The sequence below is a fragment of the Actinia tenebrosa genome, unplaced genomic scaffold (genome assembly GCF_029948245.1).
Source record: "Actinia tenebrosa isolate PJP-AT-01 unplaced genomic scaffold, QUT_ActTen_1.0 PGA_scaffold8__29_contigs__length_14323225, whole genome shotgun sequence".
NCBI classification, from domain to species: domain Eukaryota; kingdom Metazoa; phylum Cnidaria; class Anthozoa; order Actiniaria; family Actiniidae; genus Actinia; species Actinia tenebrosa.
In genome coordinates this window covers 10,116,646-10,132,558 of record NW_028292585.1, presented here as the reverse complement: position 1 = coordinate 10,132,558, position 15,913 = coordinate 10,116,646, and the positions used below count along the sequence as shown (strand labels likewise).

At 36.0% G+C, this 15,913-nt stretch overlaps 1 protein-coding gene across 1 annotated transcript; it reads left to right on the top strand.

The window, feature by feature from the left end:
• The first annotated feature begins 407 nt into the window (after window positions 1–407).
• LOC116300544 (proteasome subunit alpha type-3) lies at window positions 408–15,723 on the top strand. The gene is made up of 12 exons (XM_031709427.2): window positions 408–640; window positions 826–908; window positions 1,695–1,818; window positions 1,936–1,968; window positions 2,678–2,746; window positions 3,842–3,915; window positions 4,832–4,901; window positions 6,321–6,386; window positions 6,597–6,643; window positions 7,140–7,207; window positions 14,277–14,341; window positions 14,924–15,723. The coding sequence occupies exons 1-12, from the start codon at window positions 620–622 to the stop codon at window positions 14,966–14,968; spliced, it is 765 nt and encodes a 254-aa protein (XP_031565287.1). The 5' UTR covers window positions 408–619; the 3' UTR covers window positions 14,969–15,723.
• The last annotated feature ends 190 nt before the right edge of the window (window positions 15,724–15,913 follow it).

Here is a 15,913-nt window from a genome sequence, read left to right as displayed (position 1 = left end):
CCAACATTTGCCAAGCGGACATATGATGACCAAATCCATTATTTCGTCGAGTGGAAGTGTACACGCAAAAATAACTTGGAATAAACTGATAATCAGTATTGTGCAGATAAAAGCAGATATAGTATAAATTCAATTAAGAAACCTTTCAATTTGGGACAGTTTTTTGATTGGTTACCCCCCAAAAACGCAAGGCATTATGGGGATGTGAACGTCGAGAATAGGTTGCTATCAATAGACGCCACTACCGGTAATAGCTCTTTTTTGATGGCTTGTAGAATCTTGGAGGTTGTTTTGATCTCTTGTTTTCTGGTTTCATGTCATAGAAATAATCAAATACAATAGTTTGAGGACTTATTTTGATATCTTTTGACTTAACATCCGCTAGTTGCCCCTCAGTCAACCGTTTGTTTGCCCCCCAGTCAACTCCAAAAAAGTCACGTGATTGATAGTAAGCAATAGAAGAGAATAGAAGCAGTATCTTGGACTACCTGTGGTGTCTAGAAGCTGCAGTATCGAAAGAGACTGGAACTAGTGACAGCGCGATTTCCTAGACATGCGCACCAGGGTCAAGTCAAGGTAGTAAAAAGAGAAGAAAAGACCAAAGAAGGTGAAAATAAAGATGAGTTCAATTGGAACAGGAGTGAGTATTCTTAGTAATTGTAAGCTTTAGATTTACATAAGTCAATGATTGAAGAATTTAGTTGAGTGGGACACTACTAGATGTATGGTTATGTACGGTAAAATCTTTGTGTCGTGGGTACAGACATGTGCCATCATTAGTTGTCATGTATCATTAACAGTTAAATTCCATTCTTTTCTTAAAAGTACGACTTGTCAGCATCACAGTTTTCTCCAGACGGAAGAGTTTTCCAGGTTGAATATGCCAATAAAGCCGTCGAGAATAGTGGGTAAGTGATATTTAGTCTCTAATACACTATCTACCCCTTTGAAGCAGTGCAATCTTTTTGACTTTTCTTAACATCATCAACTTTTTAAGCTTTACCTATACCATATATTCTCTATTTAAGTTTACCTATGATACATACATACATTGATACTCTATTGAGTGCACTAATGGCTTACAGCAATTGCTGAGGAAACACATGTGAGCTGTGTAGAATCCATGGGTAGCCCAACAAACTAAGATATTAAAATGGAAAATTTTCCATCTTAAGTCAAAGTTTTGGAGCCTTTTTACCCCACTGCTTCTATGATGCCTTAAAAATTTGGGTTGGTCTGAATACCAGTCTAAAATGTTCACCAGGTTTTTAATTCAAAAGTTTTCGTTTCCTGGAGAATTCTAGTGATGCTTAAACTGTAGTCTGGTAAACCTATCATTATAGCTTAAAGAATTAATATCATACTGGTAGAGATAGAGTACCTAGTCTAGTAGGTAGAAGTCAACTTTATTCTACACTACTGTGGTTTTCGATATTCTGCGAACTAAGACATTTCAATGGCGTGTTGTAAAATTGCTTAAAAACAATTACTGACGCCAGTCAAGAACTTAAAAGGTATTGACTGATTATCTTGATTGATGGCGCGTAAAAAACAAACTTCAGCATGCAGCTTGCCGAGTTCACAGAATATTGAAAATCTCAGGAATTAGCTCATAATTGGATTTTTTTAGTCAAATTTGAAGAGGTTTTTCTGTCGAGTTTATTGATTTATTGATTTTATCTATTAAATTTTAGGACAGCTTTAGCAGTTAGGTGCAAGAATGGAGTGGTTTTTGGTGTTGAAAAGTTGGTTCTATCAAAATTATATGAGTATGGAGCAAACAAGAGAATATTTCATATTGACACACACATAGGAATGGTAAGAATGTAGCACATATTTTTACATTGTGTCATTCTGAATATGCATGAGCTTGCTTGAAATATTTATGGCTGTGAAAGTTTTAATGGAAGATTTCTTCCAAAATCATTCTTCTAGGCAATTGCTGGTCTTTTAGCTGATGCAAGACAGGTGAGCAGTATAAATCATTGAAACTTCATTACTTGACGTTTGCTTTCTATACATGTAATTAAATGTGTCATGTCTGACTTGTAATAATTATTGATGTTGAAACATACCTGTAGAATTAAGATGTTTTTGATAGCCCAGGCGTGCATAAGCTAGGGTCTGAATTCAACCAAGTGTGGAAAGTGGAGTGAATCCAAAGATTGCAAGGCCGGTTGCAGGCTCTACCTCTTCCCCTTTCCCCAATCTCCCCCAACCCCCACGCCAGAGAGCCGTTTCACAGGCTAGATTCTCTTACTGTCTATGATTTTGATTTTTCCCCTAATTTTGTTGGAATGTCTACCTTCAGCCTGAGCTTTGTTACAAACAGCAAAAACTTTCATTTCTTGCAACGTTTTTTTCTAAAGAAGTAACACAGTTTACTCATGTCTCTGATAATTTGCATTAAGTTGATCATTAACATCTTTTTTTCATTTATAAGAACAATTTGACTAAATCTATTTAATTTGATCAATGGCCACAACATTAAGTGATTTCATAACATTTCCAAAAAAATCCATTTTCTGATGGTAATGCACCACAAAACTGATCTTATGTGCCTTTTTCATTCTCTAGTTATTAAATAAAGGTTAATAGTGGTTAAAGGTCTATTTTAGTAAAAAGTAATTTTAAAAATTTAATAAGATTTCTTTTTGATTTAATCATCTAAATATAGATTGTTTCAACTGCTAGAGAAGAAGCAGCAAACTACAGATCTGTTTATGGAACACCAATACCTCTCAAGGTAGTTGTAATAATGTGCCTACAAGAGAAAATGAACTAAGAGAAGGAATCTCTATGTCCCATCATGAACACTCTTTGATGCTATTTTTAGAATCATTCATTTGATTGTTTTTCTGCATGCATGTACTGTGCAAGCTCTACCCAGTTTGCTCATGTTTCCTTGTGTTTTTTTTAAAAAACTATGAGCAAACAGTGTAGAGCACACACAGTATCACATGCAGAAAAACAAACGATGCCAAATGTGATTCTAAAAATAGCATCGAATGGTGCCAATGATGGCTGCAAGCATGAATACCAGAGAATCCTTCTCTGATTTTCTTTTCTCTTGGTGCCTTTAGGTCGGTCATTAACTGGGCCATCCCAGCCTGACAAAGGTCTAACCACTTGCAGAGTGATGTAATTACTGTACAAAGGCCACACCTTTTTTTAATAGCATTTACCATCAAAATATATTTACATTGATTAAATTTTTCTCTTTGAAATCCTGCTTGTCCAAATCATTACAGTGCAACTACTCCAATCAAAGCCACCTCAACAAATTTTCCACAAATTAGCAAATCAAAAGTAGGAATCTGAACAACAGAATTGCTACAAATCGGACAAATATCCATGGGTTTACACGGCTTAGAAGACTGCCGGCGCCTTTGTTGTTGAATATAAACGTGCTGTCGCATAGCAACATAGTGATAAGATCTAACAGTGTCAGCCTGATAATATCTTTGTCTGGAAAAAACAAACTGTAATCGTAAAAACTGTGTTGCTGGTCTCTAATTTGCTTTCCTGTCATATTTGAAGTCGTACATTACTATTTTTCTATATCTTTGGTTCGACACAAATCACTAATTTGCGAAGAAAATATATTACAAGCTCTTCTTCATCATTTAGTTTTACCAACCGGAACAACGGAAGAATATTTAAATTCAAATTTATTTGCTGCTTATCTGTGTTCTAGATATACTCAAACACTATTGGATAATTTGTGGAAAATTGTCAAGGTGGCTTTGGTTGGAGTAGTCGCATTGTAATATTAATATTTCCCTTTCTATCTATTTGTCCACCTCATTGTTGGTAACTGAAAGTATTTTATTGTGTCTAGTACCTTGTCAATAGAGTGTCTGGCTTTATCCATGCTTTTACTCTGTACAGTGCTGTAAGACCCTTTGGTTGCAGGTAACCCATCATATATATCTATTAGTCTTTATTGTATTGAATTGCAGTTAACTTAATATTAACGAATTCGTTAAGTTGTGTTAAATATTAAGGAAAAGTCATCGATAGTGTACTGTACAGTGTAATATCAAAGTCACACAAAAAGAGTTGATTAAATTTTATTCTAGAAATTATGCTTAAAGTTAGAATATGACAACAACATGGAATACAAGACTAGTCTAATATCTACCTGCGTCAAATTTCAAACAAACTGGTTCTGGCTTTAGGGTTTTGCTTTTTGTACTTGTGTCAAAGCATTTTGGCATGAGGGATGATAAGACAATTGCAATTGTTCATCACACTTTGCATACACAAATTGTGTATTTAGACACAAAGGTGCAGAAACATTGGACTGTATTTTTGTTAGATTTTACCACTTCCTTGTATTAGCACACCAGTAATCAAATAGCGATAGTGTACTCACCTCTGCCCACCACATCTTTGTGTGATTCCTAAACTCAGCATCTCATGAGAACAGCGTTGTTGGATCTGCTTCTGGATTTGAGGGTTTTTCTCCAGATTCTCTAGTGTTGTTGACAGTTTTGCTCCCTCCGCTAAACTTAGCATGAAGCTGTGTGTTAGCTGTACCCTGACTTTGATAAAATCTTAGTCACAACTGCAATCATTTTAATGATGGATAATATGTTTTTTTGTCTTCCTTTTTCATTTATTAAATTTGGTTCCTTATTCCTATAAAGTGCTCCATTTATCATGACCATAAATTTGATTTTTTGGCTTTCTTATTTCCTTGGTCAATAGTTGATATCTCGTTGTTAGTATAAATTATAATAGAAATAAAATACAGTACATATTTAATGTGGTTAAGCTCTTATAAGCATAAAATGATGGATATCAATTATTCTGCTTTTATTTTCAGTGTGATGCTGAGTTCATTTGGACCAGATGGCCCAGAACTTTATACCATTGATCCTTCTGGGGTTTCCTATGTAAGTTTGTATTCATTATTCTGTATTCTGTCAGAAGCTTGTATCAAAACATAGATGGAAGGTTTATTTTCTTATTTGGGCTGGGGCTTCTGAGGGGAGGGTCTCAGTATAAATTTGTACTTTTGTTCATGGAGTCAGGATGTAGTGATGGTAATACTCTCGCCTCTGACCTCTAAGGTCCGGGGTTTAAATCCCAGTCAACCTATATGAGCTGAGTTATTGGTTCTCTTTCTGACTCCAAGGTTTTTTTTGGGTCTTTGGCCTTTCATACCTCTCTCACAGCATGTTCCCACTATGAATAGAAGGGAAGCAAGTGTAGGAGAATGGAAGATTTTGCATTTCTAGCTTTGGCTTGTGTTTATGCTTGCTTTGACTTGCACAACTAATGAGAACCAGGCTTACTTTTACACGCAGCAGGTTTGAATCTCAGTTGACCTATGTGAGCTGAGTTTCTTGGTTCTCTTTCTGACTCTGAGGGTATTTTTGGCTCTTTCATTTTTCCTTCCTCTCTCACTGCATGTTCCCACTATGAAAAGAAGGGACACAAGTGTAGGAGAATGAAAGATTTTGCATTTCTTGCTTTTGCTTGTGCTTGTGCTTATGCTTGCTTCGGAAATGTCATTCATTTCCTGTGCAATTGTATAATGGCAATAAAGTTCCTTTTTCAAATATCTTTTTCCTTCTAAAGGTATCAGATTGTTAAAAATGGTGTTTTTTACATCATATTCTCAATACTTGATTGAGCAGCATAAGATTATGATACAGTGTAAGCTATATTTCAGCCAAATTTCAATCAAAATAAACCAAATTTGCTAGTGTTAGAGTTCTCTATCCATTCTTCAAAATTAACTATAGAAATAATTTGCCATAGCAACAGCCTTGGTTCCAGGCCACCCCTACCTAAAATTCAGGTTTTAGAAATTTCTACACCTTTACAAGAGATGGTTTTGAATAAGGCTTGATTAATATATCTGTTATGGTCCTAGATACAAATTGAATCAAACAGTTTTCTTCTCAAATTAAAAAAGGCTAAAGTTGTTGTTAGGGGCCTGGACACCAGTGTATTGCCATAGCAACCACAATTTATGCATTTCCATGTTTCATGTTTTGAATACAAGCATACTGCAAAGTTTGGATGACATTTATCTAATACTCTCAGAGATATACGCTGTATACTGAAATCTATGTTGAAGAAATTACTGTGAGTTGAGAATATGTCGTTGTCAACCTCCTGATTAGCATAAACTTAAAACTTAAATATCTCGTGAACCAAAAATGCTAACAAGATATCAAAAATGCCAGTTTTCTTCTTTTGCAAAGTACTTCAGCATGCATGTGTTTGAACAGTAAAGATTGGAGACATCAAAATTTCATTTGAGTGGCACTTTAAACACTGTCTTTATCTTCGTGGTCTTACAGGGATATCATGGTTGTGCTATCGGCAAAGCAAAACAAGCTGCAAAAACAGAAATTGAAAAGCTTAAGGTATATAATTATATGTGTGAAAGAACTATTGGACTCTTTTAACAATGAAACTGATATTCAATAAGAATTAATGTAATGTATAATTCATTGATCTATGGTCATATTAGAGCTACCAGGATCATTTACTATTCAATGTGTGCACTCATTCTGTTGGTTCCATTTGGCATTTTTTAACTGCTACTGACTTTCATTTTTAAACATTTCATCCAGATGCAGGACATGTCTTGCACTGATGCTGTCAAAGAAGTTGCTAAAATGTAAGTGAAAAACATTACTGTAGTTGTAAAATGTATCACATTAACGTAGTTAAAAAGTAAATATTGTTTAAACATGCTAAAATATTTGTAGTTGTCTTTCCAAAACAAAAACAAAATGAAAATTCAGCAAAAAATGTTGGCAATTAAGAAAATAATAAATGCAGCCTTGCAGAAGATATTGCTCAGGTGCATCATTGTAATGCAAATGAAACGACCATCGCATTCATGAAGAATAGTGTACAATATACATACTTCATAAATAATTATTACATGGCGGACCCATCAATTACTTTTCTTAATCAGGCCTGATGAGAGGGTTTAGTTTAGAGAGTTAGAGGTAAACTTTCTTGCCTTGCATGGTATTAACTAATGGTTTTGTATGAGTTTACACACAATAAATTTACTCTGTTTGTATTCTGAGACTGATAACAAGAGCAACTAAAGATTATAGAGTTTTCACTTTCTAAATATAATTCACAATTTCCTTTCATTTCAGCATTTATGTAGTTCATGATGAAGTAAAAGACAAAAACTTTGAACTGGAACTCAGTTGGATAGGTGAATGTAAGTAATCTGCAGCTGCATTAATCATATATGTAAGGACCCAGGGTTTTGTAATAGAGCTCCATTGATTAGTCACCCTTTTCACACTGGCTGCTTGACTATGGAAAACATATATTTGTTATATATCTATTGGGCATTTACTGTGTGGACACACTAATTGGGACCACATAAAGAAAGTTAACCAATCACAGCATTGACACAAAGAAATCAGACTTATAAAACCAATGAGGAGCAAGAAGCCCAGACATCTTAAGAAGAAAGAAACTTAGATGTTAAAAACCACTATGGAGATGATAAACATGAATGAAAGACAACGATTTTGCTGAGGTTAATTCTATACTGATCTTGCTTTCTCTTGTTTGGCTTAAGTTTTTTTTATCTTAAACTAAACTTCATTCAAGTGGTTCTTGTTAGTATATCTGCACACTAAAATAGCAAAACAATAGATTATAAAGTCTTATACGTGTACATGTAACTTCAAAACTAAGTTATAAACTTTTGCAAAGGGGTTTACCATCATCACTCCTCACTACACAAGGTGCATAAGCCTCATGGTTGTACTACTACTATTCATAAAATTTTGGCTTCTTGAAAATTCAATTCATTTCTTTTTACATTAAAAGTACAATTTACGGACTGAACTTAACAGTTTTACTAAATATTAACATGAGACCTAAGACCCTCTTGACTGTAACTCTGTACAGTATTTGATAAAGCATTTAGATTTATTAAAGCATTCTAAATTTTACAGAAGGCCCAGTGTAAGATTAGCCTTCGCTAAACTGGTGTATTTTGTAATACTTTTTACACCTTCTTTAAATAAAGTTCATTTTTCATTATCATTTTTATTATTATTGTAACTATTTATTCCAATTGAGGAAACATTTAAAATGATTTTGAATTTCAAATACTTGTTTTTCAGCAAAGCAAACCTTTAGGTTGTGAGCAATGTGTAACACTTCTCAAAAGCTAGATAGGATAGGTTTATTTTCTGTTACAGTGCTAATCAAAAAAACATTTGCTGTTTCTTAACAAATCAGAAGCATTATTATTTTCTTTCTGTTATCTTGTGGTTAGAGAGTTGTTTCTGATTGCCCAAGGAACAATAGAACATTCCTTGAAATTTTTCTAGGAGCCCACAGCTGTGTTTCAATTTATTAATATAGGTAACCATATCATATGTGTCGTGTTTTAGGACCCGACTTTCGCTGTATTGCTGCCCGTATTGCGATACACCGATACACAACATGCCATAGGGTCATATCTAAGCAATCCAAAATCCAATGTATTCCCCCGATCTCTCAAAGGATCAGCTAATATACACCACACGGCCACACATACAACGATACAGGCGATAAACAACGGCAAAGCTCTACAACGATACAACGATACAGACGATATAACGATACGGGCGATAAACAACGACAAAGCTCTACAACGATACAGACGATACAACGATACAGGAGATAAACAACGACACAGCACTACAGCGATACAACGATACAGACGATACAATGATACAGGAGATAAACAACGACACAGCACTACAGCGATACAACGATACAGACGATACAACGATACAGGCGATAAACAACGACACAGCACTACGGCGATACAACGATACAGACGATACAGGAGATAAACAACGACATAGCACTACAGCGATACAACGATACAGACGATACGATACAGGTGATAAACAACGACACAGCACTACTGCGATACAACGATACAGACGATACAACGATACAGGCGATAAACAACGACACAGCACTACAGACGATACAACGATACAGACAATACAACGATACAGACGATACAACGATACAGGTGATAAACAACGACACAGCACTACTGCGATACAACGATACAGACGATACAACGATACAGGCGATAAACAACGACACAGCACTACTGCGATACAACGATACAGACGATACAACGATACAGGCGATAAACAACGACACAGCACTACTGCGATACAACGATACAGACGATACAACGATACAGGCGATAAACAACGACACAGCACTACAGACAATACAACGATACAGACAATACAACGATACAACGATACAGACGATACAACGATACAGACAATACAACGATACAGACAATACAACGATACAGACAATACAACGATACAGACGATACAACGATACAGACGATACAACGATACAGACAATACAACGATACAGACGATACAACAATACAGACGATACAGACGATACAGACGATACAACGATACAGACAATACAGACGATACAGACGATACAGACGATACAACGATACAGACGATACAACGATACAGACAATACGACGATACAGACAATACAACGATACAAACGATACAACGATACAGACGATACAACGATACAGACGATACAACGATACAGACGATACAGACGATACAACGATACAGACGATACAACGATACAGACAATACAGACGATACAGACGATACAACGATACAGACGATACAACGATACAGACAATACGACGATACAGACAATACAACGATACAGACGATACAACAATACAGACGATACAGACGATACAACGATACAGACAATACAACGATACAGACAATACAACGATACAGACGATACAGCGATACAGAGGAGCAAGGAGCAAGTATACAGCGCTGGCCCTTGGTTATGATTTGAGTGTATATCAACCTAAGTAGTAATCTATATTTATTTACTCGATCCAGACAAAGAGTTTTATTAACGACAGCTTCAATACTGTAAAGAACTGAACTATAGGACTTACATTTATACACTTTGCATTGATTTTCGTCGTCAGACAAGACCTAAAAAAAGCTAGATATTGTATACTTCGAATTTGTTCAGATAATGTAATCTAGCTATGTACTTTCCAAGACGTAGATACCAGAGTAATTGGAACTCGTACGTACAAATCATTCTGAAAAGCTAAGGATTATAATCTACATTTACTTCCTTAACCAAGACAAAGAAATTTATTAACAACAGCTTCAATACTAAAGAACTGAACTAAAAGGCCCTAGCTTACATTTATAGACTTTGCATCGACTATGATTTTCGTTAGAAAAGACATGAAATAAGCTAAATATCGTACTTTCCAAGACGTAGATACTAGAGTAATTGCAAATTTAAAGAAAAAGATATTAACCTTTTTCGGGAAAAAACATGTAGCATATTTGCAACTTTAATCTGTACTTGGAATGGTAAGCCTGTCGAAAGAATTTAGCAGCAATCTATTTAACCATTAGAGTCGTCAGAACATAGTAATATTCAAAATAAATGTCTCGAAAACGATTTCGAGACAAACTATGTTCTGATGACTTTAATGGTTAATAGATTGCTGCTAAATTCTTTCGACAGGCTTACCATTCCAAGTACAGATTAAGGACGGTGAGCCGGCGAGAAAAAAGGCAAAGCTTATAGATAGCGAAAAGTGGGGTGAGTAAAAACATCCATCCACCCGTTTATCTCAGCATCCATTCCGTTTTGTCTTTTATTCCATGATTCTTTAACAATAAAACACTCATTTATTCTTTTATCCATCTAGGTCTATTTTTCATTCAATCATTATTTCATAATAAACGTTTATTCAATCTCTTCTTTATGTTACAGATAACAAAGACTGTGCAATCTTTGCCAAAAAAAAAAAAAACAAAAAAAATCAATGGTACAATGCACCAGTTGTAAACAATGGCAACACTGTTCCTGTTGCCAGCGTGAAGGCTGCAAAAGCTGCCAAATTCAATTGCAAAAGTTGCCAATAGGGCCATGACTAATTTTATTAAAATACCCTTTTTCAAGAAAGGTTTTCAGTCCAGATAAGTTGAAGGGTCATAGCGACTTCATATAATGAGTAAGTAAAATAGGCCTTTTTACAATAACTTTTCAGAATCATTTGTACTTACGAGTTGCAATTACTCTAGTATCTACGTCTTGGAAAGTACGATATTTAGCTTATTTCATGCCTTTTCTAACGAAAATCATAGTCGATGCAAAGTCTATAAATGTAAGTCCTATAGTTCAGTTCTTTACAGTATTGAAGCTGTCGTTAATAAAACTCTTTGTCTGGATCGAGTAAATAAATATAGATTACTACTTAGGTTGGTATACACTCAAATCATAACCAAGGGCCAGCGCTGTATACTTGCTCCTTGCTCCTCTGTATCGCTGTATCGTCTGTATCGTTGTATTGTCTGTATCGTTGTATCGTCTGTATCGTCTGTATCGTCTGTATCGTTGTATCGTCTGTATCGTTGTATTGTCTGTATCGTTGTATCGTCTGTATTGTTGTATCGTCTGTATCGTTGTATCGTCTGTATCGTTGTATTATCTGTATCGTTGTATCGTCTGTATCGTTGTATCGTCTGTATCGTCTGTATCGTTGTATTGTCTGTATCGTTGTATCGTCTGTATCGATGTATCGTCTGTATCGATGTATTGTCTGTATCGTTGTATCGTCTCTATCGTTGTATTGTCTGTATCGTCTGTATCGTCTGTATCGTTGTATCGTCTGTATCGTTGTATCGTCTGTATCGTTGTATCGTCTGTATCGTTGTATCGTCTGTATCGTTGTATTGTCTGTATCGTTGTATCGTCTGTATCGTTGTATCGTCTGTATCGTCTGTATCGTTGTATTGTCTGTATCGTTGTATCGTCTGTATTGTTGTATTGTCTGTAGTGCTGTGTCGTTGTTTATCGCCTGTATCGTCTGTATCGTTGTATCGCAGTAGTGCTGTGTCGTTGTTTATCTCCTGTATCGTCTGTATTGTTGTATCGCCGTAGTGCTATGTCGTTGTTTATCTCCTGTATCGTTGTATCGTCTGTATCGTTGTATTGCTGTAGTGCTGTATCGTTGTATCGCCTGTATCGTTGTATCGTTGTATCGTCTGTATCGTTGTATTGTCTGTATCGTTGTATCGTCTGTAGTGCTGTGTCGTTGTTTATCGCCTGTATCGTTGTATCGTCTGTATCGTTGTATCGCTGTAGTGCTGTGTCGTTGTTTATCGCCTGTATCGTTGTATCGTCTGTATCGTTGTATCGCCGTAGTGCTATGCCGTTGTTTATCGCCTGTATCGTCTGTATCGTTGTATCGCTGTAGTACTGTGTCGTTGTTTATCGCCTGTACCGTTGTATCGTCTGTATCGTTGTATTGTCTGTATCGTTGTATCGTCTGTATTGTTGTATTGTCTGTAGTGCTGTGTCGTTGTTTATCGCCTGTATCGTTGTATCGCCTGTATCGTTGTATCGTCTGTATCGTTGTAGAGCTTTGTCGTTGTTTATCGCCTGTATCGTTATATCGTCTGTATCGTTGTATCGTTGTAGAGCTTTGTCGTTGTTTATCGCCTGTATCGTTGTATTGTCTGTAATGTTGTATCGTCTGTATTGTTGTATAACCGTAGTGCTGCGTCGTTGTTTATCTCCTGTATCGTTGTATCGTCTGTATCGTTGTAGAGCTTTGCCGTTGTTTATCGCCTGTATCGTTGTATGTGTGGCCGTGTGGTGTATATTAGCTGATCCTTTGAGAGATCGGGGGAATACATTGGATTTTGGATTGCTTAGATATGACCCTATGGCATGTTGTGTATCGGTGTATCGCAATACGGGCAACAATACAGCAAAAGTTGGGTCCTAAAACGCGACAGGTATAAACCATATGGCACCGAGTAAAATTAAGGATTAATTTCACTAGTGTTTTCAAAGCTTTGAAATAATTTCAATTATTGCTTCAGTCCCGAAGCACTGTGATATCAGCATTTAACAGCAGTTTCAATCAATTAGAAGGATTTGTATGAGTAATAGAGCCAAAGGCCTTGCCAGATTTGTTTTCGTGTTTTTGGCACATTTTATTGCTCGTACATGTAACTCTATATAGATATTTGACTTCTAACTTTCAAACTATTCACTAGTGATCTTTCAGTTGGTATAAAACAATTCCCAAATTAAGTATGCAGTTGATTTAAGAAAATTATGCAAATGAATTTTGCATAGGGTCTATTTTGGAAATCAAGTTAAGGAAAATAGGAAAAATAATTTTTCCATATAAAAGGATAGAAGCCAGGCTGGTACTGCACTTGCACTTCATTAGCTCTAGAAGTTGCATGCTATTTAAATACACTAGTTTATCTGTTTCTTATTTAAGAATCATCAGCTTATTGTGTTGAGGCAGTTTGTGTGTCCCTATATACACTTATTTCACTAAAGTTAGTCACCTGAAAAGCTACAAAGCTGAGACGGGCAAGGATTATGGGTAGATACATTTTACATGTTTCAACCGCTTGATAACTGTTGATAGACTTGAGATCTTCTACCAGTTACAAGTTCACCTCCTCTGAGCATGCTCAACTGCTGCAGTTTGTGTCAAAAGCTTTACTTGTTGGATATAAAATATTTCCCATGATTCTAAGCGATCACAGCCTTCTAGGTTTTTGGTGACTAACTTTATTGAAATAAGTATATGTCAACTGTCAGAGTCTTGTACTCAGATCAAAGGTTATAGACTAGACAAAGGGTAATCCCCAGCTTCTCCAGGTTGGGAGTTGGGTGCAGGGCTTACGACCCCACCCCATGAAATGTGAGATGTTACAGAAACCTAATGGCCTTAATATGCCTTCTGGTGTGAGAATTGATGATGATGATTATGATATTGTTTTCATTGTTATAATATATAAATAGATCTTATTATAGACATTTTAGGGTGGAATATGGGGAAATATTTTTTCGAGTCTGCGATAGGGTGAGACAAAATGCAAAGAAAAGAAAAAATGTCCACTCGTATTCCACCCTAAAATGCGTAATAAGTGATTTATTATCCAACTGAGACGTGCTTGCACAAAATAACTGTTCAAAAATATCTCATGAAAGCAGTATAAAACGGCTGCTTGTGTCTCTTTATTGTGATATTAGCACTCTGGGAGGACCTGGGAGCTGTAGAGCACTCGCAAAAGCAAGAAAAGCACTCGGCTTGTGTTCCTAAGCTTGCTTATGTCATGCTATATAGCTCCAAGCGTGTTTTTAATTGCAATAGAGATATATATTCATACATGTACATGTACCTTTATTTTTAGTTACTGATGGGAAACATCAATGGGTACCAAAAGATGTTGCTGATGCTGCTGAGAAGTTTGCTAAAGTAAGTGTGCTCTGGGAAATAATTTAAGTTTGGAATAGTAAGGTCAGGTTTTTATTAAACCTATGACAAGCGCATCACTACAAGAAAAATATTACACTCAATTGGAAAATCATTGTTGTGTCCAAAACAGATATAATATACAAACTGAGACTGTAATGGTATAATGGGAAGTACGTATCTATTGACATAGTCTAATACAACACTTGGAATGTTAATACATTATTGTACTGACAGAAAGCATGGAGGCTGTCAACACATGTTAACACATTGACTGTGTATTGCAAATGAATACATCAGAGGATAATTATCATTTCCCAGCATACCTTTTGGTCTCAGCTTTCCTGTTTCGACAATAAATTTGCAATTGAGTGTAGTCTTGGCTAACGTTTTTAAGTGCCTATAAGCCTTTATATGGAGGGGGGTTAATCTATGACCCCTTCCCAACTTGAATTTGTTTATGTGAAAACCGGATATTTTTAGAATAAATTTTGTATTTACCTAATTGAAAGTGCCTTCCCAAAACATAATAATAATAAATGGTCACAGCAAGTCAACATATACATTGTTTTGTTATCTTAACAGGAGTCACTTGAAGAAGAATCAAGCTCAGAGGATGAAGATTTATAATTCTCAGTCTCTGAGTTTCTTCTGTTCCTGCTATGTTTTTTCTTTCAACGTATCTGGATTTGAAATCCAACCGCATCTCTTTCTTTAAATAAAAGTGTACCATTATCAACTCCTTGTAATTACGTTTTATCATATTTTCTTGTCCGATTAGATTGTAAGCGCCATGATATTAAAATAGGTAACGAATGACTAATTATTATGAGGCCAGGAAATGGCTATAACTCACTCAATTCTTGACCAAATCAATTTGGTCTGTAATACCATGATCACCTCGGTTTCCATTGTTTTTGAGGGACTTTTAATCACTAACATCCCTCCCTCATGAATAGATCGAGGGATACTTAGTTTCTAATACTCCCTCATGTCATTCATGAGAGACTGTCCCTCATACCAAACATCGGAACACTAAGTCCAGAAAGACAGTCTAAAAACAAGTGCATACATAATGGCTTTCTATCCTTTTTACAGGTGCTAACACATGTGGGACACAGGAATTTGAATTTGTGTTAGAGTAGCTCGAGCAATCTGCGCATGCGCTTGTTATGGTACAAGAAAAGTTTCACAAACATGAAAATATGAAACGCATTTTTTGTCGCAACACACGTGTCGGCCTTCGGCCTCAGGACTTCCACTAAACTTCCCTCGGCTTCGGGCACAGGCAACCCAAGCTCACTACACTTATAAGAGAATGTAATGGGGATTTAGAATATGCCGTATTTTATTTGGAAAAACGTGAATAAAAGTTTGTCGACTTGCCTGTTGCGTGACTTTGTTGATTTTGAACTCCTGTATGCAGTTTCAGCTAGTTTTGAAAGGCATTTAATTTTTCGCCTGTGCTTCGGGTACATTTAATCCCTAATATCCCTTGAGAGTCATGGTATTACTTATGATGTTATTATCAGATACAGGGCAAAATTACTCTATGCTGGTTAGCTAATGAAGGAG

Bases quoted from the DNA above. Each gene is read 5' to 3' on its own strand.
- LOC116300544 (XM_031709427.2), top strand. From the start codon at position 620: ATGAGTTCAATTGGAACAGGA. The intron at 641-825 runs GTGAGTATTCTT...TTTTCTTAAAAG, and splicing joins TGAGTTCAATTGGAACAGGA to TACGACTTGTCAGCATCACA. The intron at 909-1,694 runs GTAAGTGATATT...ATTAAATTTTAG, and splicing joins AAAGCCGTCGAGAATAGTGG to GACAGCTTTAGCAGTTAGGT.